This window comes from Dendrobates tinctorius, unplaced genomic scaffold (assembly GCF_039654945.1).
Source record: "Dendrobates tinctorius isolate UK_male_01 unplaced genomic scaffold, ASM3965494v1 ptg000005l, whole genome shotgun sequence".
NCBI classification, from domain to species: Eukaryota; Metazoa; Chordata; class Amphibia; order Anura; family Dendrobatidae; genus Dendrobates; species Dendrobates tinctorius.
This window is the reverse complement of record NW_027361673.1, coordinates 4,294,672-4,319,696: the sequence shown is the minus strand read 5'-3', so window position 1 is coordinate 4,319,696 and position 25,025 is coordinate 4,294,672. Positions and strand designations below refer to the sequence as shown.

Here is a 25,025-nt window from a genome sequence, read left to right as displayed (position 1 = left end):
GGAAAGTTTGTTGCAGACAGAGCGAGCGTTCCATAGAGCTCCTGTTAGTGGGACTGGGGAAGTGGGGGGCCGGGCGAAAGGGAATAAGTTTAGAGAGGTTACAGAAAGTTGTGATATAGCGTAGATGGGAGGTAGAAATGACTGTGGGAATGTGGTGAGGACTACTATTTGAAGAAATATCACCAGCAGTGAGGAGCAGAGAAAGTGTTGGTGGGAGCAGGAGAGGGAATGAGGTGGCTGTCTGTTTGGAGACAGAGGATTGTATGTTGAGGAACAGTTCTGAGGTGAAATGGATGAGGAAGATTGAAGAAGAGATGAACAGATCCTTACTAGGTGTAGGGATTAGGGGGGTTAGCAGAAAGTGAAGGATTATAGGGGTGAGTGAATATTAACAGAAACATTGTTTACTGTGACTGTATCTGGATAGATTCCCTTCTGGTTCAATTCTGCATTAATTCATATTTTACACTTCTATGATACACTTCTATGATGCACGGGCAGACTAAAGTCTTGTCAGACTTGTGCTATGCAATGTCAGTGAGTACGTGGTGATCATAATATTGCAGGACTGGGGAAGCATTATACTCTACAGGGCGCTGCATTATACTCTATGTGGTGGCCACATTATACTCTATGGCAGGGCTAAATTCTACTCTGGCATGGCTGCATTCTACTCTATGGGCGATTGCATTACTCTCTATGGGGGGGCTGCATTACACTCTACGGGGGGCTGCATTATACTCTATGGGGGGGCTGCATTATGCTCTATGGGGGCTGCATTATGCTCTATGAGGTGGCTGCATTACACTGAGGGGGGCAGCATTATACTCTATCAAGGATTATGGGGAGTGCATTATACTATGTGACCTGCATTATACTGTAACGAGGACTATGAAGAATGCATTATATTATATGAAGAACTATGGGTGCATTATACTATGGGAAGTGCATTGTACTACATGGAGGACTATGGGGGTGGATTATACTATAGGGAGGACTATGGAGAGGGTAATATATTTGGAGGACTATGGGGAGTTCATTATACTATATGGAGGACATTGATGGAGGACTATGGGGAGAATATTATAATATATGGAGGACTATGGGGCACATTATATTATTTATTTATATAGCAACATTAATTCCATGGTGCTGTACATGAGAAGGGGCTTACATACAAAGTTACACATATCGTTAACAGTAAACAAGTTTAGCGACCTGAACTCAGCGTATGTAAATACAAAAGAAATGTTTCTGTGTGATGGTGCAATTTGTTAGTATTTAGGGCCCCACTTTGTCTAAAACCGGCCCTCACTAGACACAAGATGCAATAGTAGCTGTGGAGCAGAATAAAACTGTTTTGCCTCTCCGTTGTGGAGATACTACCAAAGTATTTGGCACCTTTTTTTTTCAAGTCTAGGTGGGTGTTATCAGTTTTCAATGGGGTAGTGTATTTCTCCAAGTGGGTGTTAACTCTTTAGGTGCAATTTCCACAAATTTGGTAATATCTCTGCAATGGAGAAGCTAAATTAAAAACTTTTATTTCATTTTGCAACCACTGTTACATTATGTGTCTAGGTCAACATGAAAAATATCTTCTTCAGAGGTTATAGAAGTTTTTAAGATTCTCCTCACATGATCCCCATATTTGCTGGAAGACTGGAACATATCCCATTGTATAAGCTCTCAGTGGGATATGTGGCTAGTAGGCATCATTTGCATGAGAAAGAAATAATACAGTTCTTGGCATAAATGAGTACATCCCCTTTGAAAAGTAAGATTTTAATCAATATCTCACTGAACACAAGAACAATTTCTAAAATTGAGAAGAATGAGTTTCACAGAACAATTTTTAAACTCATAACAAGAAAGTAAAGTTACTAATATAATTTTCATTACAAAATCTTCAGTTTTCCTCAACTTATTTGATGTAAATATGAATACACTAATACACTCCACATCAAGAACTATTACATCTAGTATTTTGAATGACCTCCATGATTTTTAAGGACAGTGTCAAGTCTTCTAGGCATGAAATGAACAAGTTGGAGACATATTGCAACATCTATCTCTTTTCATTCTTCAAGAACGACCTCTTTTAGAGCCTGGATGCTGGATGGAGAAAGATGCTCAACTTGTCTCTACAGAATTCCCCATAGGTGTTCGGTTGGGCTCAGATCAAGAGACACTTGGCCACTGTGTCACTTTCACTCTGTCCTTCTCAAATGCAACAGATGTGTTTGGGATCATTGTAATGTTGGAAAAGTGCGCATCTACCAAGGGCACAGGGTGATGGTAGCATCTTGTTTTTCAATACAGAGCAGTACATCTGGGAATTCAAGATACCATCAATGAAACACTGCCACCACCATGTTTCACTGTAAACACCATGAAGATAAGAATAATTTGTGGATATCTCCCGAGCTGCTGTGTACAGAAGACATCAAATCTCAGCGATTCATTGAAGTGGTTTTTATTCAACGCGTTTCTAAGTGTCAAGCACTTCTTCTCAGGAAATGACCAGACGTGGCGAAAGCGTTAAATAAAAACTACTTGAATGATCGCTGGGATTTGACATCTTCTGCACACAGAAGCACGGGAGATATCCACAAATTATCCTTATCTTCATGCGTTTGGGTTTTATGCCCCATCGATCCGCAGCAGCTGTACTAATGCTTTTTCAAAGCAGAAATCAGGTTACTAGAATATGATTAACAACTTTAATTGTATGTTTGATAAGACCCTATTTGTGCTACTTTCTCCTGAGGATTTTATACAGTAAACACCACACAATTAGAAAAATGAGTATAGAAAAATGCATGGTGCCTACAGTGAAGCATGGTGGTGGAAATGTCCTTATTTAGACTGTGAGCCCTCGCGGTCAGGGTCCTCTCTCCTTCTGTACTTGTTTGTGCCTTATTTTGCTCATGTTTATTGTACTATAAAATGTATAATAATAATAATAATAATAATGTGGGGCTACATGAATGCTCCTGCTGTCACATTTTGTTTGCATTTACCCTTGTAGTTTGCTGCAACTGAATCCAGTCTAACAATACTCAGCAAGCTAAATACATTCACAGACCAAATAACCCATAGGCTGAGTTCACACGTGGCGTTTTTTTCGCGTTTCCTCGGAGGTTTTAATCGCGCGATTTTGCCGCGAAAAATAAGCATCCCATGCATTCCTATGGGATTCCGCAATGCTGTGCTAATGCTGCGGTTTTTACCGTGGCGGAATCGCTTCGCGGTAAAAAACGCAGCATGCTCATTAATTTTGCGGAATCGCGGCGATCCCGCACCCATAGGAATGCATTGTTCTGCTTACTTTCCGCATGTGGCTGTGCACACCATGCGAAAAGTAAGCAGAACATTTGCGGATGGTACCACGGTCCAGAGGAGAGGAGACTGTCCTCCGGGCTTTGGGTGCCATATCCCTGTAAAAAATAGAATTTAAAATAAAAAATATTGTTATTCTCACCTTACGACGTCCCGCGCAGCCTTCCCGCCTCTCTCCATGCTCCCGGTCCCAGTAAGCCTTTGCGAGCGATGACGTCCGTTCTCGCGGGATCGCGAAGTCTCGCGGTCATTCGCGCGACGTCATCGCGAATGACCGCGAGACGTTGCGATCCCGCGAGAACAGACGTCATCGCGGTAATTGTCGCAAAGGATTACTGGGACTGGGAGCGTGGAGAGAGGCGGGAAGGCTGCGCAGGACGTCGGAAGGTGAGAATAACAATATTTTTTTTATTATTATTTTTTACATTCTATCTTTTACTATTGAGGCCTTATGCGGCCTCAATAGTAAAAAGTTGGCCACACTCGTCAAACACTATGTTTGATGAGTGTGAACAACCTGTCAATCAGTTCTCCAAGCAATGCTCCAGATTGCTTGGAAAACGCTAGCAATTCTGCAAGCTAATTACGCTTGCAAAATGCTACTTTTTCCGCTGGAAAATCATGGGAATTTAAAATGCGATTTTCCTGCGGAATGGAATTCCGGAATTCTCGCGGTAATTTCCGCGAGAGTTCCGCTACGTGTGAACCCAGCCTTACCCTGGTACAGCAGGAAACCTGCAATATACATTCCACACCTCAGCTGTAGTAAAAGTTAAGTGGCCCTCCTTGCCAGCCATAAGCATGCTACACTGAGGTTTCACAGCACAAAAGTTTCCTACATGTTTGCAAATGACAAAAGAAACAATTTTGGTACTTTTACTTCCCGTGCCACTCACCTATATGGAGTGCCTGACAATGATGTGACCTATTGTCATTGAACGGAGTCATCATTGAGTCCTGGGGGTTTTAAAAAATTAAGTTGTCTACATTTGTAGAGAGGTCGAATATTTCTGCCAGTCCCATGGTTTATTAATGATCTGGCAATATACTTGTGTAACTGGTGCTCAGTTCATATGTGAGACACTTTCTACCTGTACTCATGATCAGTGGGGTCCTAGCACTGCGATCATTAAATATCTATTCTGCGGATAGGAGATAAATGATGTTCATTGTAGAACCCAACAAAAGTCGCATCAGATTCTATCATTTCTTCTACAATGATGAACACCTCCTCAGATCCCGACGGTCGACGTTATTATGGGGTACGAGTGCATCGTGGTGTCATTAGTATGACAGGTATTCTGTAGAGATATAAGCAGAAAGCACGCGGCAGGTGTGAATAGAGACTGAGAAATATACATCCTCTGCTGTAATTGTCTCACACACATCTGTAAGCCATGCATGACACACATAGCTCTGCACTACAAGCATGACACACACATAGCTCTGCACTACATGCATGACACACACATAGCTCTGCACTACATGCATGACACACAAATAGCTCTGCACTACATGCATGACACACAAATAGCTCTGCATGACACACACATAGCTCTGCACTACATGCATGACACACACATAGCTCTGCACTACAAGCGTGACACACACATAGCTCTGCACTACATGCATGACACACACATCGTTCTGCACTACAAGCATGACACACACATAGCTCTGCACTACAAGCATGACACACACATAGCTCTGCACTACATGCATGACACACACATAGCTCTGCACTACAAGCATGACACACACATAGCTCTGCACTACAAGCATGACACACACATAGCTCTGCACTACAAGCATGACACACACACAGCTCTGCACTACAAGCATGACACACACATAGCTCTGCACTACAAGCATGACACACACATAGCTCTGCACTACATGCATGACACACACATAGCTCTGCACAAGCATGACACACATAGCTCTGCACTACAAGCATGACACACATAGCTCTGCACTACAAGCGTGACACACACATAGCTCTACACTACATGCATGACACACACATAGCTCTGCACTACATGCATGACACACACATAGCTCTGCACTACAAGCATGACACACACATAGCCCTGCACTACATGCATGACACACATAGCTCTGCACTACAAGCATGACACACACATAGCTCTGCACTACAAGCATGACACACACACAGCTCTGCACTACAAACATGACACACACATAGCTCTGCACTACATGCATGACACACACATAGCTCTGCACTACATGCATGACACACACATAGCTCTGCACAAGCATGTCACACACAGCTCTGCACTACAAGCATGTCACACACATAGCTCTGCACTACAAGCATGACACACACACAGCTCTGCACTACAAGCATGACATACACATATCTCTGCACTACAAGCATGACACACACATAGCCCTGCACTACATGCATGACACACATAGCTCTGCACTACAAGCATGACACACACATAGCTCTGCACTACAAGCATGACACACACACAGCTCTGCACTACAAACATGACACACACATAGCTCTGCACTACATGCATGACACACACATAGCTCTGCACTACATGCATGACACACACATAGCTCTGCACAAGCATGTCACACACAGCTCTGCACTACAAGCATGTCACACACATAGCTCTGCACTACAAGCATGACACACACACAGCTCTGCACTACAAGCATGACATACACATATCTCTGCACTACAAGCATGACACACACATAGCCCTGCACTACAAGCATGACACACACATAGCTCTGCACTACAAGCATGACACACACACAGCTCTGCACTACATGCATGACACACACATATCTCTGCACTACAAGCATGACACACACATAGCCCTGCACTACAAGCATGACACACACATAGCCCTGCACTACATGCATGACACACATAGCTCTGCACTACAAGCATGTCACACACATAGCTCTGCACTACAAGCATGACACACACACAGCTCTGCACTACAAGCATGACATACACATATCTCTGCACTACAAGCATGACACACACATAGCCCTGCACTACAAGCATGACACACACATAGCTCTGCACTACAAGCATGACACACACACAGCTCTGCACTACAAACATGACACACACATATCTCTGCACTACAAGCATGTCACACACATAGCTCTGCACTACAAGCATGACACACACACATAGCCCTGCACTACAAGCATGACACACACATAGCTTTGCACTACAAGCATGTCACACACATAGCTCTGCACTACAAGCATGACACACACACAGCTCTGCACTACAAGCATGACATACACATATCTCTGCACTACAAGCATGACACACACATAGCCCTGCACTACAAGCATGACACACACATAGCCCTGCACTACATGCATGACACACATAGCTCTGCACTACAAGCATGTCACACACATAGCTCTGCACTACAAGCATGACACACACACAGCTCTGCACTACAAGCATGACATACACATATCTCTGCACTACAAGCATGACACACACATAGCCCTGCACTACAAGCATGACACACACATAGCTCTGCACTACAAGCATGACACACACACAGCTCTGCACTACAAACATGACACACACATATCTCTGCACTACAAGCATGACACACACATAGCTCTGCACAAGCATGTCACACACAGCTCTGCACTACAAGCATGTCACACACAGCTCTGCACTACAAGCATGTCACACACACAGCTCTACACTACAAGCGTGACACACACACAGCTCTACACTACAAGCGTGACACACACATAGCTCTGCACTACATGCATGACACATAGCTCTGCACTACATGCGTGACACACACACAGCTCTACACTGTATACATACAAAGGCACGGATCACAGCTGTGTGTAGTGCATGCAGTGCTGTTTGCAATACATGCAGTGCAGAGCTGTGTGTGTAATGTGTGCAGAACAGAGTAACATATGCAGTGCAGAGCTAAATGTTTATGCATGCAGTGCAGAGCCGAGTGTGTAATGCATGCAGCACAGAGCTGAGTGTGTAATGCATGCAGTGCAGAGCTGAGTGTGTAATGCATGCAGTGCAGAGCTGAGTGTGTAATGCATGCAGTGCAGAGCTGAGTGTGCAGTCCGTCCAGCACAGAACCTTCTATCACCTGCTCCTGGGGACAGTCTGACTCTGGTCCCTATGATGGGAGCAGCGCTGACTCCCGGCCGGCTCCTCCTCCCTCACGTGTGACGGCTGGCACGGCCTGACATCATGGCAGGTCCTGTCGCCCGCTCGGCTGTGGCCTGTGTGGCTGCGCACACTCCTCCTCCTTGTTGTGCCGTGTGTCCCAGCCTCCCCGGCCATGATGCCTCCGCCCTCACTGCTCCCTGTTATTCCGGCTATTGTGTATAATCTGCGCGCAGCCGCCTCACACTAATCAGGAAGATTACAGATTCCTGCGCGTCCGGAAATCCCAATCCCCCCATTATCTGCTGCCCCCTCATAATTACCCTCCTCCTCCTCCTCCTGCACCAATGCCCCGGACTTCCCCGTATACCCCCCATCCTGAGCTCAGTTCTCCCTGCCTGCTGCTCTCCTCCCCCTCTCATCATGTCTCTCCTCCTCCTCTGTGTCTCTCCCAGGACGTCGGCTGATCCGGGGCCGCCAGGGAAGGGCTTGGGGCTGCAGGCAGGGAGCGGGAGCTCCGGCGGTGGCCTGGCTGCTCTCATTTTGTATTAAAATGAGGAGGAGGAAGAAGAAGCTGCAGCAGCGACAGCCCCGACATCTTCCCGGAGAGCAGCGGCGGCGGCAGCACTAGTGCAGAGCAGGGATCGGCGGCGGCTCTGAGCACGGATCGGCGGCAGCACTAGCGCAGAGCAAGGATCGGCGGCAGCACCAGCACAGCAGCGATCGGCGGCAGCACTAGCACAGAGCAGCGATCGGGAGGAGGAGGAGCAGGGATGAGTCAATACAACTAATAATGGGGACACAGAGGAGCAGAGCAGCTCTGGACAGCGCACAAGCCAGCAGCACAACTCCCATCCTCTGCCCATTGTGAGGCGAAGACATTGGGAGAAACTACTGAGCACTTCCCTGTCCTCCTCCCCCTGTGACAAGGCTCCAGCTGCTGCTCTCACTTTCCTCACTTGTCTTTCCTTCCATTTCTTGTTGTTATTTATTTATCTCTCCGACTACTCCCCCTCCATCCGTGTGATACCTCCCATCTACTTATACATCCACCTGTCACCTACTCCCATCCTCAGATCCTGGAAGAAACTTTGCTGCTCTTATTTATTATTGGACTGAATGGACCTCAGTGGCAGGCGGCAGCGCTCTGTTATCTGCCGCCCCCCATCGCCTTCATCTCCATCCCCCTCCTGTCACTATGCTGGGGCTCCATTTGATTGCGAGCTTTTTGGACACGTCTCCAGACTGAGTGACGGCGGCATCTTCCTCTTCTGAGCATCTCTGAGCGTTAAAGACTTTTTTTTTTTTTTTGTAATCTCGCTCGTCCTTCCTTTTGCACATTTTTTTTGTTGCTAGATCTTTATTTAATTTCCTCCATTTTTTTTTTTTTGGGGGGGGAGAAGATTAATCCAGAAGAGCGGATCCCGGGTGCGCTGCTGTCAGGAGGACCACCGTCGTCCTATATGTTGTGGAGTGGTGAGTATCGCTGCCGGGGGTTGTCACATTGGGGAGCACTTTGCTTCTTTGTCTCTTTAAAAGGTCAAAGGGAAATCCTGGCCTGGATTGTGGACCGGAGGCTGCAGCCGCCTCGTATGTAGCTTCCCGGCTTCCTGAGCCTCCTGGGACTCCGGCGTTGATGCCCTGTCATTGCCATACGTGGGGTGACAGCGGCGTGGAAACTTTTGCTTGGTCCTGCCACGCTCTTTCCAGCCAGAATTTCATTCTTACAATTAGGAGTGATGCTTTGCTCTTATTATTATGATTTGGTGCCATACGTGTCTCGTGTGTACATACAAACACACCCCTTCTTTATATATACACACAGGGGTAATTACATACTGATTCATATACGCTTCACTGGTCGTTAACTCCATGTGTCATCTCCACTTTTGACCCTTAAACGCCCCAGGCGTCTTCCAATTACGACCCTTGTAGACCCTTTCCTTATCGTTGCGTGTTCGAAAGCGCAAAAATCTTAAAATTGGGCTCAAAAAAATATCGTTGACAGTTATTTTAGAATTTATTGTCACAACTTTTCTAGGTCGGTGCAGTACGCGACGCTTCGTAAGAACTTTTCCAACCATTATTAGATATTGGTGAGGTCTTCAAAATCTTAAGAAAAAGAACTGCTTCTAATGTCATCCTTTGTGCCCATGGACCTTTGGTGGTACTTGGTTTTTCCCTCGTGCTGTTTTCATGATCTCACTGGGTTCCGTTGGATTTTCAGGTTTTGTTGTGATCCCGGTGAAATCCTCAGTCTGCTCCCCCCTCCTCTTATATTGTAATGAATGGGTTAAGGAGAAGAGCGGCTCTGGCTGACAGGGATAACTACAGATAATAGTCACCGCCTTGTGCTGTCATTGTGGGGACTGCTCTGCTTGTCATTATTTGTAACTGAGATCTTGGTGAACTTTAGCCCTGGGCACCGAGCTTTCAGTGTGGGAAATTAGATGTTTTCAGCACGTTGGATACAGATTTTGATGCTGATGTGGAAATGAAGTAGACAGAGCGGTGTTTCCATACCATATACTACACCAGCTAACAGTGGCCGCAGCTTAGACGCCCCGAAGGAATGGTATAAAGTCAGGACCATTGAGTAACACCAGGTCCGCAGTGCACGTCATCTGATTAGATCGGCTTCTGAGCTGGAACCGTTAATATTTCAATGTGAAGAGTGGTAATCTCTTAAGAAATGGCATAAAGTAATGAGCTTTAGTGAATAAAAATTCTCGAATAAGTCCTTGAGTGTTGTGTCTGGAAGTTTCTTGGCATTGGTAGAAGTTTAAAGATGATGCTCCACTGACCCATATGATATGTTCTAGTTTTGGCCATGGTATGTTGTGTAGATCTACAAAAAAACGAGTTCCCCGGGTTTCTCACGTCTCGTAACTTTCTCTTTTGTTTAAAAAGTTTTATTGATCTTATAAGGGCCTTTCTCGTGAATCGTGGAGAGGTCCTGGCAGCAGGAGCTTATGTAGACGTGAAGTTCTGACTCATGGTGAACTTGCCCAGAGGGTTGTCAGTATATCGGTTGTAAGGCTGAAAGAAAACACTTGTTCATCGAGTTCTTTTTTAGTTTTGGAGCCATCCGATCAAACCGGTATCTGCTCCTCTATCTCTCCTGGCCCTTTTCTTAATCCCTAGGTATATCTACTTGTCACCATATTTTGATGACCAGTGCTTAACCCAAGGGTCATAAGTTCCTGGTGAGTTCAACATGCCGGAGTGACGTCTAAGAACCTCGTCCTCGTGCCTTTGATCGGTGCAGATCATGACACGCTCGTGCCATAGGTTCTTGACTCTCTTCTGTCCATTGTATAATGACGATTTTATGAAAAATCGATAAGGACCAGCTTCACAGGTGTTCTGGAACAGCAGACTGGGCAGGCTCTCATCTTGAGGTCTACATGTAGCATTTAATTATGACCATGTTTCTAAATGTATGTCTGTTCAAATAAATTTTGGTTGTGTTTTTTTTTTTTTTTCTTTCCTAAAGACAGAATGCCTCGCTGATTTATAAATACTTCTGTTTTTTTTTTTTTTAAATTATGCCAGGTGATCCTTAGAGGCGGGACTGAGCATGGATCATTCGAACGAGACAACTCAGGGGATAGAACATTTAGAAATGTCTAACAATGTAAGCGATCCAAAAGGTCCGCCAGCCAAAATAGCCCGCCTTGAGCAGAATGGAAGTCCTCTAGGAAGAGGAAGACTTGGAAGCACAGGAGCAAAAATGCAAGGGGTGCCACTTAGACACTCCGCACACATGATGAGGAGCAGTATCAGAAAAGGTAATCTTCTTTTCTCATCCTCAATTTTAGGTGATGGAGAAGCTGCTGCTTGCTGCATCGTTGGAATTGTTTTCGAAAGACGACATTTTGAATTGCACTTTCGACAACTTTGAGTTTTTAGATTTTCTTTTTGTGTGTTTTTTTTTTCCTTCTGAAGGTTTATTACATTGCTTTTATTCTAATTACTTTGAATTTAATTCATTTTTTTTCTCGTATTACCTACTTCAACACTTGCTAACCCTAAGTATAGTTAGAGGGGGGAAAAATACTACAAGTCCTTTAGCATCCACTAGCAGAAGATTATGATCATCTTGGGCTTATTTCAGCCTTTTAAGAAGCATCATCTTAGTTTTTTCATTTTGTATTTTCTTTTTGATACTAATAAATTCTTTACCTAAAAGTAGATATTTTTATTTAATTTTTTTTCCTTCTTGAAGACAATGTGCCTGATTTTTCAGACAGCCGATCGTTTTCGAGTTTGGTTCGTGGAAGGCAATGGAATTTCATTGTCCTCAAAGTGTTACATTTCTCCTACAATCCTTCGTTTTGCATTCAGTTTGGCGAAAACAAAGCATATATTGATCCTAAAATGAACAGACACAGCAGTCGGTATTGTTAGATCTCGATCTATTAAAATGGAAAAACAGCACTTCAGCAAATTCTTTGGCCTCTGTTCATGATTACCCTATTTATTGATTGTTTGCCAAGAATGTATGCATCTTAAGAAAGCCAGGGTAGGAGAAGCATTAAAAATATAATTTATTATGGCTTTTTCGAGGCAAGCGCATTAATATTGTACTGAGGAGCTGGAGCGAGGCTCTATAAGAGGACTTTCTGACGCCTGCAAACCTATAAGTTTCTATAAATTCCTAAATAGGAGATTTCGGCTGTCTCTTGTACTATGTGATATTTGCACAGTTCACTTTAATGCCAGGACGGTTTTAGACAAGGATCCTACAGACTTTCAATGCTCCTTATGCAGACCACTTGTTTACGTAGAGTCATAAATGTTCAGCAGAAGCCCTAGCAGTGCCTTCAGGTTGGGATCATCTTGTATTTTTAGCACTTACCAAAGCTTTCCTCTTTTTAATGCTGGACAGTTATAAAGTTGCTGCACTAGGAAGCGGAGCCAAGTCTTAGATCAGAGGGGATCAGTTGTGTGACAGATCTGCTGATCACTTGTCCAGAGGAGATACATGGGACCTCATATAGGTGCTGTCAAGAGCTCTCTAAACGTCTGAGAGATCCGCTAATTAAAATCTGCCCATTCGTCAGTAAGCTCCTAATTGCTCCGAGCCACGTAACATCTATCTATATCTATACAATGATCCGGCAGTTGTAAGTTTGGTTCACAGAGAGCCTGTGCGTTGAATAGATGGTAATCTACTCCTCTGTGCCAGGAGAGAACAAATGAGTGACTTGTAGAAGGTCGCAAGGAGAGTTCACATCATGAATTGAGCTCCCCTCACCCACTTCAAAGCCGGAGGAATCCCCACTTAGCTACTCCTTCAGAAAAGAATAGCTACAGTCTTCCTACACGTTGGAAGAATTTTCTAGATGTTAACCTATTCTATACCAAACTGGACCATGGAGTGCGGCAGTACATCGAGCCCTGGTTTGCGTATGTAATTTTTTAAATTATTTTTGCCTCTAAAGATTGTAATATGAGATTTATGCAAATATTCTAAATACACCCATTTTTCGTAAATTCTGGTGCATTTTTTTTATATATATATTGTTAGTAGCTGCATTAACATTTTTGGTATACTTGTCGTAAGATATTCTTGAGATAAGAGTCTATTTTTTTTTAATGTATTTATTCCATGCCTGATTTGGTAGTTTAAAGACTTTTAAGACCACATGCCACAATCTGGTCTTCTGCTCCTCCTCCAGAATCTAAGGTCTACATCTTCTGCTGTAATATTTAGTGTGATTCTGGAGCATTAGGTTCTTAGATTGTCACTGACCCAGGTGTGTTTAAAATGAAGGCGTTGGTTTCATTTATTTATTTTAATCAAAGGGTTAGCAAAATGGCAATTTTTTTTGAGGGTGTGTGTGTGTTTTTTTTGTTGTTATTTAATCGGAGATGACAGAGATGTTTTGACCAATCTGCAGAACTCAACGGTTGACACTTCTAGGTTGATGACGTGTTCATTTTCGTTCTTAGAAGTAACGCAGTTTTCTTGGTGTTCGGTCATCTGAAAGTCAAGCTAAGCTCGCAGTCTTGTTGCTGATTTATCGTGGATGAGGTGGTCCGGTCATTGTTACAGACACTTTTGTTTCTTTTTCTCATATCCATAGGAAACATGCTTCCAGTTTTCTGTGTCGTGGAGCATTATGAAAATTTCATCGAGTACGACTGCAAAGAAGAACATGCAGAATTCGTATTGGTTAGGAAGGATATGCTTTTCAACCAGTTGATTGAAATGGCTCTTCTCTCCCTTGGCTACTCTCACAGTGCAGCTGCCCAGGCCAAAGGTGAATAGAAACGTTGTAAGAAAATATTATATAGAATGCTTTATTTTTTTTTTTTTTATTTAAAGATTATTTTTTTTTTTTTTGTAACCAAATTGTGGCTAGTAGTAAGGAACTTCAGACGTCACTGAACCATTAGCATGCCTATTGACCTTAATAATATGGTCCACTGAGACTGTGGGGAGAAATGCTGAGCATATCTGAGCAGATGGAGTGCTGAGAGTCGATTTGCATTTATGACTAAATACCTAGATGTGTTTCCCTTTTCACATTTTTATTATTATTTAGGCGGAGTAAGTTGCTGCTGACTATTTCCAAACTGTTGTAGGTGTGAAATCTTTTAAAGCTTTAGTAGTATCTGAATTATGCTCTGATGTTAATATATTATTAATTAATGCATATGTATATATAAATATTTTTAACCTTTTTTCAGTATGATTTGGTCTTCTTTCTTCTTCCTTCTTCTTTCATCTTCTTTCATCTTTCATTCTTCCTTCATCTTCTTCTTCTTCTTCTTCTTTTTTTCTTCTCCTTCTTCTTTTTTTTTCTTCTTCTCCTTCTTCTTCTTCTTCTTCTTCTTCTTCTTTTTTTTTCTTCTTCTTCTTCTTTTTTTTCTTCTTCTTTTTCTTCTTTTTTTTCTTCTTTTTTCTTCTTTTTCTTCTTCTTCTTCTTCTTCTTCTTCTTCTTCTTCTTCTTCTTCTTCTTCTTCTTCTTCTTCTTCTTCTTCTTCTTTTTTTTTCTTTTACTTCTTCCTTTTCTTCCTCCTTTTTTTCTCTTTCCCCCTCCTCTCTCCTGTACGTTGCTAATTAGGGCTGTCACGTTGTCCTCCTCTTGGTCTAGGGCTAATCCAGGTCGGTAAATGGAATCCAGTTCCGCTCTCCTGTGTGACAGATGCTCCCGATGCAACTGTAGCAGATATGCTTCAAGACGTGTTTCATGTGGTCACCCTGAAAATCCAGCTACACAGGTGAGTCATACCGTGACTCAGAAGCGCCTTGTTCATTAGCAGCAGCAGATGTACGATGTTCCCACATCACACGTGTTTAATGACGGGCAGCCATAGAGCGAAATCAAAGTTTAAAAGCAATCCAAAGTAGCGTCGTCACTTTGACGAAGCGTTCTTCCTTTTTCTTCTTCTTTTTTTTCTTTCATTGTCTTGCTATATGCACTGAATTATATTTAGTCAATTAATTCAATACATGCATTACAAATTGGTGTTTTACATAAAGTGTACTTAACAGAACAATATTTTGCATATCCTGTACCATGCCATCTGGGTATGTTCAGGGAAAGAATGACTTCACCCTTCTTAATGTAATCTGGTGTTTTTTTATTTATTTTTTTGTTTATTCTCCATTGGCGATTGAAGAGAAGAGGAATTTTTTCCTTTTATTTTTTTTCCTTAAGTCTGTTTCTCATGATCAGTTGTGAGAAGGCATTGCACCTTAAATTGTTTCACCAAGCGCATCAGAGCAGGAAGGTAGAAGTAACATGCAAAAAATAGTCGCCACATGCAGCTGATGTATAATTCATGCATCAATACAGCAGATGTGTTGTATAAAGTAATTAACTAATCGGAACAATCAGGAGACCGAGAGCAATCTCCAGATGCATCTGCTTGATGCGCAAAATGAAATCTGTCTGTCTTAAAGGAATGTTGTGCAGCAGGATGAAATCGTGTAATAATCCCTTCTCTAATCTGTTTCTAATAGTTGCCCTAAACTTGAAGACTTGCCTCCCGAGCAGTGGTCCCATATAACCGTCCGCAACGCTCTGAAGGACTTGCTGAAAGACATGAACCAGAGCTCCCTAGCTAAGGAATGCCCTCTATCACAGGTATCGGGGACTTCACATTATTGACCACCGATGGTCACGGTCCAGCCATTGGCGCGACCCGTCCGGTAATTGTGCTCAGCGGGACGGACGATCTCACGTCACTTGCGCTGTGATGTAATTGCCGCTGTGTACCAGTGTTACACGCTGTCCACGATAGTAGGAAAATGTCTTGTACAAATGTCTACACCCAAACTATGAATTATGCATGTAGCTAAGGGGGGGGGGGGAAGTGAGAAAAGATTCCTCCTGGGACCTGGAATAATTACAAGCAACACAATTAGAATCCTGTCATATAATCTAATTAAAATATTCTAGTAATACAATTAAACCATTGATATCTGGCGTTTTAGATACTGATCGCCAATGACTTGGTTGTGGGTTTCAATAGCGTCTCGTTTGCCCTGATAGTGTCTGTTTTGCCACAATGATGTGACCGCTCAGTTTTCACATACCTTTTATAGAATTTTGTTGGTTTTAAACTGCAGTTTTGCAAACATACCCGTATGCTAATTATTATTGTATTTATGTGTTTTTGTTTTTTTTTCACCCTTTTACTATATGATCTGTACTGATCTACCCTCTTTTTCTCTAACCTGGTGGCTCGATTTTCTTGCAATATAAGGCTAGCAATATCAAAACGTATAGTCTCTTTTAATGACATGTATACCGTATATTCTACCTACTCACTATACTACGTGTTGGGGTTTAGTGATGATTTTTGTTACTTAATCTTTTTATTAATAATTATGGGATTTTTTTCATTTCTGTTAATTTGTATTGTCTTAGACGTGTGTGTGTATATGTATATGTGTGTGTATGTATATATATATATATATATATATATATATATATTAATTATATAATTGTTTTTTATTTTTCTGAAGTTTTCCATAGCAGCTTTTCATGAAGATCACCTTGTCCAGTTGGTATGCTGCACAGAGATTTTGTTGTGGCTTCTGTTCAATTATTGTTGGGCTGGAAACAATCAAAACTTTTTGTTGTTGTTGTTCTCCGTTCATTTTTGTGTTTACAGTACAGAAGCGCCTCGCTAATTTCGATTTATACAGGCTTTTAGGTGCTAACTGTAGCTGTTACCTGCAGATAGGACTTGTTCCTTTTTTTTTTTTTTTTTAACTAAAATATTAGACCTCTGCAGAGGAATATTTAGAGAGAAAAATATCCCTTAGTTGATTATATGCAGGTAAAAATAGTTTTCTGCTTTTCCCATTGCGAAAAAAAATTTCTTTTTTTTATTATCTCGATCACTCTTGAGTATTGAACTGATTTATGATGGGGTATGCAAATAGTGGTCTCTTTATTTAGTAATTTGAATATTCTTTCATTAATATTTTCCATAATTAATGCACTCTTTTGATCATAATTCTTAGGTAAACGACTGAACTAGTTGAGTGTCCTTTTTTTTTTTTTAATTATTAGGAGTGACTGTTTGAAAGTATAAAAGGTGTTTTTTTTTTTTTTGCTTTTTTTTCCTTACAAGAAAACAGCATAAAAAATAAGCCAGGGCACTTTTAATAATTGGCCATTGCAGATTTAATGCTAAATGTATCCTGTAAAAAAAAAAATACCATAGTGAATATTTTTTCCCATTTTAGATTAAAATTAAGAACAAATAATTTGGCCTATTTATGTCTGGATAGATCTTCCACACCCATTCTTCTGCGACTGCAACCCCTAAGTCTAGCTCTTGGGGGGATCTGTATCCAATTATTAGTGCTGATGAATTCTGAAAATACTTTTATTTGCTTGGATTCATTATAGTCTGTTTTTTTGTCTTCAAAATCTGGTGGTGATGGTGAAGTAGTTGTAATTACTGTAGCGATTGTATGGGTTATTTATAGGGTTTATGCTCTGGGTTCATTAATAATTAATGATTAGATTAAATATATTTCCCTCTTGGGATTATTTTTTTTTACCGTCATTATATATTGTTGAAATTCTACTATCTGATCTCAGCTGCATTTCCATTTCAGTATCCTTTGCGGACAAGAGCAGAACTGTTCTCCTGCCTAGATTTACGTGCACATTGGAGAGACATAGTGCTACGTCTCTGCCCCCATAGTCATCCATACATTCACTCTAGGATCAAGTTTCTCTTAACTGGAAAGATTTAATGGAAGGAAAACGACAGTGTAGGGCAATGGAAATGTGCTGTGTTCTGTATGTAGGGTGAGCAAAAAAACGTTCCCCTGTTTTGGTTTTCTTACGACCTGTCAGTCAACGTTTGCGGGTCAATGGAGACTTTTCACATGTTAACGGAGAATTGTACAATGCTATTTGGAAGCTCTGACTTAACTGGATCACATTGCTTCCTAATTTCTAGGGTGTTTATGATACTTTTATGCTCAATAAACGTAAGAAATTTCCTATTTTATTCCTTTCCTGTCGCTTGTATAGCGCCGACATATTCCACATTGATGTACCGAGCCTGTCTTCAATAGGAGTAGCATCAGATGTCACTACGTCCTATGTACTAGGGTCAATGTCATGGTAAATTTATGGGGTGAAAGAGAAAAGTGCAAAAAGCTAGGATCCCAGTGCAACGAGGCAACGTAGTAGTGGTGCGGACTACTGGAAGTATCAGAACTTTTCCATACCCTCTCATTTGCTTACTCTTCTATTGCAACGTGTTGGTAACTGTATAGTACAAGTTCTACGTCAGCACGGGGGAAAATATTCTCCAAGCCACTTGAGATGTTCCTGTCTACTTGCTAAGCCTCATTTTATAACATTAATTAAAATAATGTTTGCTTTGGCATTTTACAATTATACTCTACTTGTTTCCATCAGCAGTGTAATTAATGCTGATCGTTATTTATGTTAGTGAGGGCGAGAGGATATTTAGGTGACCGCCACCGAACAATGCATCTGCCATCAATGGGTAACGTATACATCTATGGGCTATGGGAGCCGCACCCATATCGGTGGTTGGCATCTTAGACTTTATCATGTACTTTTTCTTTATTTGCTACACTTTGCACACTATATATATATATACTGCTCAAAAAAATAAAGGGAACATACCCTAGTACATTGTGTTATTTAAGTGTTCCCTTTATTTTTTTTTAAGCAGTATATATATATATAATTAGTGTACAAAGTATTATATATAGTATAATCTTTTTATTTTTTTTAAATGGAAAAACATGACCACATCCCTAATGTTGTTGATACAATACCAGTCGAATTTAGGAAAAAATATATATGGAAATCCGTGCCAACAGTTGACTTTATTCACAATTGTTTGAATAATCACTGATTTTTCATTGGAGTGCTGCTTCCAATACAATATATAATTATATATAATTTATTTGTTTTATTACACGCTTGTGTATATATACATATGTCAAGGACATATACAACAAACTATAATATGCATCTTTCTGCAGGATTTTTCTTTTATAAGTCCTAGATCTCTCAGATTTTATGGTTTCCGCCCAAACAAATCTGTAGTTTCCAGGTAGGTCTTTTTTTTTTTCTTTTCCTCCCGGTTTTGAGGCAACCAAATCTAAACTGATGGTCACAGATATGCAGGATCCACGTCTAGTAAGCTCAGGAGCCTACTAATTATTAGGACTACCCCATGACTTTGTGGCCTTCCGGATGCAGCCTTGACACAGTTTGGCCGGTGGAATATGTGCGCTCCATGCTGATGGCGTGCAGGTTAGAAAGGTAAAACTGCTCTTGTATGTGCCGTGCAGACAGATGTGAGCACGCCTTTGTGGGTAATATCCATAAGCCGCGTAGTTTGCATACATTTATGGGAAGATCTACATATGCATAGGTTTATGAGCAATATTTTTCGATGTATTGCTCCGAGCTGTCGCAAGGTAGTAAAGTTTTTTTTTTTTGTTTTTACACATCCATATAACTTCCCAGCATGAATTATTACGTGTACGTAAGGAGAAATTTGTAGCCACACAGATGGGTAAAGTATGGACGTGTGCGATCCAGGAGAAATATTGCTTGATGTAATGTCCAGATTCCACTGTTTAAACAGTTTTGACATCTGTCTTTAAATTTTTTTTTATTTTTTTTATTTATTTATTTATTTTTGGACTGGAAGATGTCTTTCGCTAAGAACCATTTTGCAGCGTGTTCTCCGTTTCAGCCTTTCTTTACCTGTATTATGAAAGCAGATGGTCTGCATGTCTCCTGAATATTTATAACTATCGAAAACAATCTCTCGCTATTCACCCTTAGGCTTATGAGATGTCAGGACTGTTCTGGTTGGGAAAAAAAATCATCTTGGGTGTTTACCGAGCGAGGATTACATTAAGCTGAAGCGACTATACGTTTTGGAGTTTAATATTTGTCCATCAGCCGTTTAATCGTATTTAGATAATTGTGTAAATAAGTTGTTTCAGTCGTTGCCCTCTCTACTTTATAGAGCTTGAAAGCTTTAAACACTGGTAAACTGGATTTGTCAATATTTCCTTTTTGTTTTTTTGTTTTTTTTCTTATTTATTTTGCTTCCTGAGCAGAATAATAAGAAGCACCAAATACTTTTTTTTTTTTTCTGTTCTCTGTTTGCGAGGCATTAAATTTGTTTTATTGCAGACTGCTCCATCCATACATTAGACAGTTCAGGTTAAATATTGTGACAATAATCCAAAGTTCCTGTAGTGCACAGAAAACCCTCTGTATTAAAGTGGCTTTTAGTTTGAGTGATGGGGTCTTGTGTTGGAAGAAGATCCAGGAGTGGACTTGTTTTAGGCTGGGTTCATATGGCCATACTAAAACTGGTGACTTCCATGAGTTGCAGGCGTGGTTGGCTCCTTGTGCTCCTACATATAGTGGGCAGCTACAAGACCTACCTGCTATTGACTTGCACTGGACTCGTCCTCTAGTGCACGCAGCCAATTATTGACACACGGACCACCGGTCCATATGGAAAATTGCTTGACTGCACATGATGTTGTCCCTATGGTTGCATGGGTTTTCTACGGGTTCTCTGGTTTTCTCCCACATTCCACTGACATACTAATAGGGAGTGTAGATTGTGAACCTCATCGGGGACAGTGCCAATAATGTATGTAAAGCGCTGTGGAATTCATGGCGCGATATAAATGAGTAAAATACGGTAAATATATAAAATGAGCTATGGGGTCAGAGAGCAATCCAGTGAGCACAATGGCTGAATATACACTTTTCAGAATGAGCCCTTACTTGTGTTACTGAAAAATCAAGGACTGAAATAATCCATTTTCATGTGTTTTTTTTTTAATGCAGAATTTATGCCGAGTACACTAACTTTGCCTATTATATGTATAGAAAGTGTGTTTGTGACTGTTCCCGAAAATCCCCATGTACTCCATTTATTTCCAGTACTGAAAGGCTCTGATCAAATGTCTGTTTGGACATCACTTTTGTCCGTTGACCCTTAAGGATCAGGCAGATGGAATTAGAAAGAGCTTGCATCAGTTATGAATTTTTTTTTGGGGGAGGGGGGTGGAAAGGTCCCGGATGCAGAACTTTTTTTTTTCAATTTAAGAACCAAAAACAAAAAAAAAAAGAACCTCCAGTGCTTCAGTTTGCAGTAGATCTGTGAACAGAGTTGTATTTTTCAGTTATAATTAGTATAAACCGTATACTTTGCCTTCATATCGCGGTTCCTCCTGCTGAGCGGCCCTGTGACCCTTTCCGGCGGCAGCTAGATGTCTCTTACTGAGCAGGACCTATAGCACAGACTCATGTTTTCTAGGACATGGTAACGTAATCTCCCATCCCTGTAGTCTTCATTGCTTATGTAGTTCCTCCTCAATAGGAAAACGTGCAGCAAAGAGAATTTCTTGTAAAAATCTAATTTTTTTTTTTTAAAACATACAATTTGCAATCGCTGCATCTCCTGTTAATTGAGACCGAGGCCTTCCAGCCCTGAACTTCAGCTACTGTTTGATATGCCATTTATTGATAATATTACGCGTGCCGTATGTCATTTGTTTTTTTTCTGTACTACTCAATTATCCTATAATTTTTTATTTATAATCTTGCACAGTAGGTGAAATCATTCCGCTCTAGATTATGTATCGTTTATCACTAGGAACCTTTTTTCTTTTATCTTGTTTATACCTGGTTCCGATTTTGGTCATCGACCTTTTTATATTTTATTACAGCACAATAACGTGTTTTTTTTTTTTTTTCTTTTTCTCTCTGTAGAGTATGATTTCTTCCATTGTCAACAGCACTTACTATGCAAATGTCTCAGCAGCAAAATGTCAAGAATTTGGAAGGTGGTATAAACATTTCAAGAAGACAAGAGATATGATGGGTACGTACAGAAACCCGTGCACACAGGACCTTTGTTTTATTATAAGGTTTAGTGGAGGTCAGTAATGGGGGGGCTGACTGGAAGTATGGAGCATTTGTGTCTCTTTATATAGATGGGGTATATAGCCAGGCGTGTAACTTTTATTTAATGCCTAAACTGTAAGGGTGTGTTCACACATTGTGTTTATTGTGGCCAAAAAATCCCACAGCGTTTTACTATACCAGCAAAGTGTGATGTATACTATTATACTTTAGTTTTTATTGTTATCGTATTATTTTATACATCTTCTTTTGGAATGCCATCTATGCTCATCTATTTATTGCTTACACTTTATACCTTTTGTTAGGACCACTTCTCCATTATCCTGAGGGTTGTTTCTCCTTCCAGTTCACCCATCAACACATGTTGTTTGTTGTTTTTCATCATTTTTTTTGCAACAAAGTATCCATTTTATTGCTCATTTTTTTCTGTCCTGCGCTTTATTATTGATTTCCGCTACGCCTGCAAAAGTCAATGAGATTTCTGAAATCTCGTGCACACGCTGCTTACCGTCTACTTTCTTTGCAGTTTCAAATCGGCAGCATGTCAATCCTTTATGCTTTTTTTTTTTTCTGCTTAGATTTTCCCCCATTCAAAAAAATAGGGGGGGGGGGACAAAAACGCACCCGATTTTTCTGCCAAGACTCCAGTATTTGCAGCATAAAAAATACTGACCGTGTGCACATACACTTAACCTTAAGCATTTTACTCTCTAAGGAGACTATACACTGAGCTATAACTCGTCGTTTGTCCTTTATCCTGTACATGATTGTATTTGGTCGGTCTTCATCTCGTACATCTTTATCCTACATGTCCTCTATGTATAATACACATTGGTGAAGACCGTTTATATCTGTATTCTTTTCCTCTGCTGTAAATATGTACAGCAGTTTATAAAATGCGTTTGTCGCTATAGCCCGGCTTCGGGGCAAACGCGTGTGGCATGTAAATTATAGTCCTCTTTGTTTAAGCTTTCTCATTACTACGTTTCTTTTCCAGTTGATTTGGCAAAGAGAAAAGTACTGAAATTTTAGTTGCTTCAAAGAAATAAACTATCCGACTAGTGACTTTATTTGTCCTTACTATTGATTCGAGCTAGTTTAACCGGTCTCTTTGGGGACAACAAGGACCAGATATACTGGAATTGGCTGCTTATGCCGTATTTTTCTTTAACACTGTACAATGTAGGTAACATAGATTATGACTTGTACCATAAACTTCACAATGGTATACAGCTTATAAGTATTCTGCAGAGAAGGTTTCGAGTGGTTCCTCAGGTTTAAAGACCCCATACATGTCAGATAACGGTTGGCCAAACGATGGATCAGCCAATTGCTTCGGCCATCAGCCATGTCTTCCATCGCTGTCATAAAAGGGAGCGCCCGCTCTGCCGAACACTCCTGTGTTTTATGTCATGGCCAACAAAAGAATCAACAGTTCAAAATCGGACATGCCGGAACCTTATCTTCCCCCAGCCATCATCTATTGGGGGCCCCCCCATATACATTAAGCTGTTGTCTAAACCCGTCACTATCTGCCAAATTTAGCTGACGTTGGTCTAATATGTATTGGGGCCTTAAGACTTCTGACCTGTCAAGTGTTGGTAGTAGGCCGGCGTCACACTTTGCGAGTGCAATGCGAAAATCTCGCATAAATACCCTGCACTGCCACCTGCACTCGGGACCGGAGTGTGCGTCTGCATGTATTTCTATGAAGCTGAACGTTCTGTTCCCGAGTGTCGGCGGCAGTTCCAGGTATTGATGCTAGAGACACGCAAGTGTGACCCCGGCCATAGTTGAATGCTCAGGAGAGCCCCATGATAGATGGAAGAAAGGGGCATTGGGGGGTCTGCAAACCATAAATTGTGTTGGTGTATGGTCCATTCTCTTCTGAATGATGCCAAGACATGCACCACATCCAGCCATATTCTTTGGTTTGGGTATCATACTGCCGGCACCACCCAGACCCACATCTATACTTTTTTTTTTCAGTAGCTTGTCACTTTACATAACATATATTATAATATATTTCTTTTATGCACACAGCATTTGAAAAAGTTGATGAGCATGACCTCTAAAAGTCGCCCTGTTTGTCATTTCTATGACAATGTGTCGCTGCCCAAACAAGATCATCTCCATTTCATGGTACTCCCAGATAAGTTTTAGGAGCCCCCTATAGTCATATACTTGTCTCTCTATGTGAATTGAATCTTATAGACATGATTATCATATTCAGTATGGCCCTTTGTACACTTGATGTATACTATGGAAGCCTTGCTGTATCTGTGAGTGCAGAGATGCTGAGAGATTGATTTATTTTGAATTCAATAAGGCTTGAACTTTGCCTTTTAATACTACCCCAAAGCAGAATTCATCAGATACGTTGCTCAATGCCAAAGTCTATTTTGAAACTGGCTCATCAGTTATTTGAACTTTTCAGATACAAGGTCAGGGCTGTATTAATTCAGTGACCCCCGTTCCCACCCCTGGCCATTAAAACAAAAAAAAAAATTATCCTAACGTGATGGATGCCACATTTTAAATAGTATTCTTAGCCAATATAATGCAGGGTAATGTGTTGATCATGTCCAGAGTCAGATGTCACCAGGAGGACTTGGGTGTCATTTGTTCTATAATTATCCAATAGCCTTGGTATAGATTTACAATGCCGCATCTGCTTTACTATATGAAGAGAATAGTATCTGCTACTGTGTATTAAAGTGCAAGGGAGGAGAACTGCAGGGGGCCAAACTGAACCTGGTTATGTTGTAGCAGGTTCACAGAATCCACCTCATTATCATTCTTTTTTTTTCTCTAATAAATGTGCTAAAATGAAGTGTGTGTATATAAAGTAAACAAAAAAAATGTATATATGTATTAAATATTTTTTTTCATTTTTATATATATATATATATACACTCACTGGCCACTTTATTAGGTACACCTGTCCAACTGTGTGTTAAGACTTAATTTCTAATCAGCCAATCACATGGCGGCAACTCAGTGCATTTAGGCATGTAGACATGGTCAAGACAATCTCCTGCAGTTCAAACCGAGCATCAGTATGGGGAAGAAAGGTGATTTGAGTGCCTTTGAAC

General features: G+C 41.1%; 1 protein-coding gene across 3 annotated transcripts in view; it reads left to right on the top strand.

Annotated features, from left to right (window-relative positions):
- Positions 1 to 8,758: 8,758 nt before the first annotated feature.
- The window catches only part of SATB1 (SATB homeobox 1), a 110,064-nt gene continuing 93,797 nt past the window's right edge, over positions 8,759 to 25,025 (top strand). For all 3 annotated transcript variants that reach the window (XM_073568105.1, XM_073568104.1, XM_073568099.1), the window contains exons 1-6: positions 8,759 to 8,974; positions 11,054 to 11,289; positions 13,591 to 13,767; positions 14,605 to 14,731; positions 15,477 to 15,600; positions 21,778 to 21,889. In XM_073568105.1, coding sequence (XP_073424206.1) covers positions 11,079 to 11,289; positions 13,591 to 13,767; positions 14,605 to 14,731; positions 15,477 to 15,600; positions 21,778 to 21,889 — 751 coding nt within the window. In that variant the 5' untranslated portion in view covers positions 8,759 to 8,974; positions 11,054 to 11,078. The remainder of the gene's footprint in view (positions 8,975 to 11,053; positions 11,290 to 13,590; positions 13,768 to 14,604; positions 14,732 to 15,476; positions 15,601 to 21,777; positions 21,890 to 25,025) is intronic.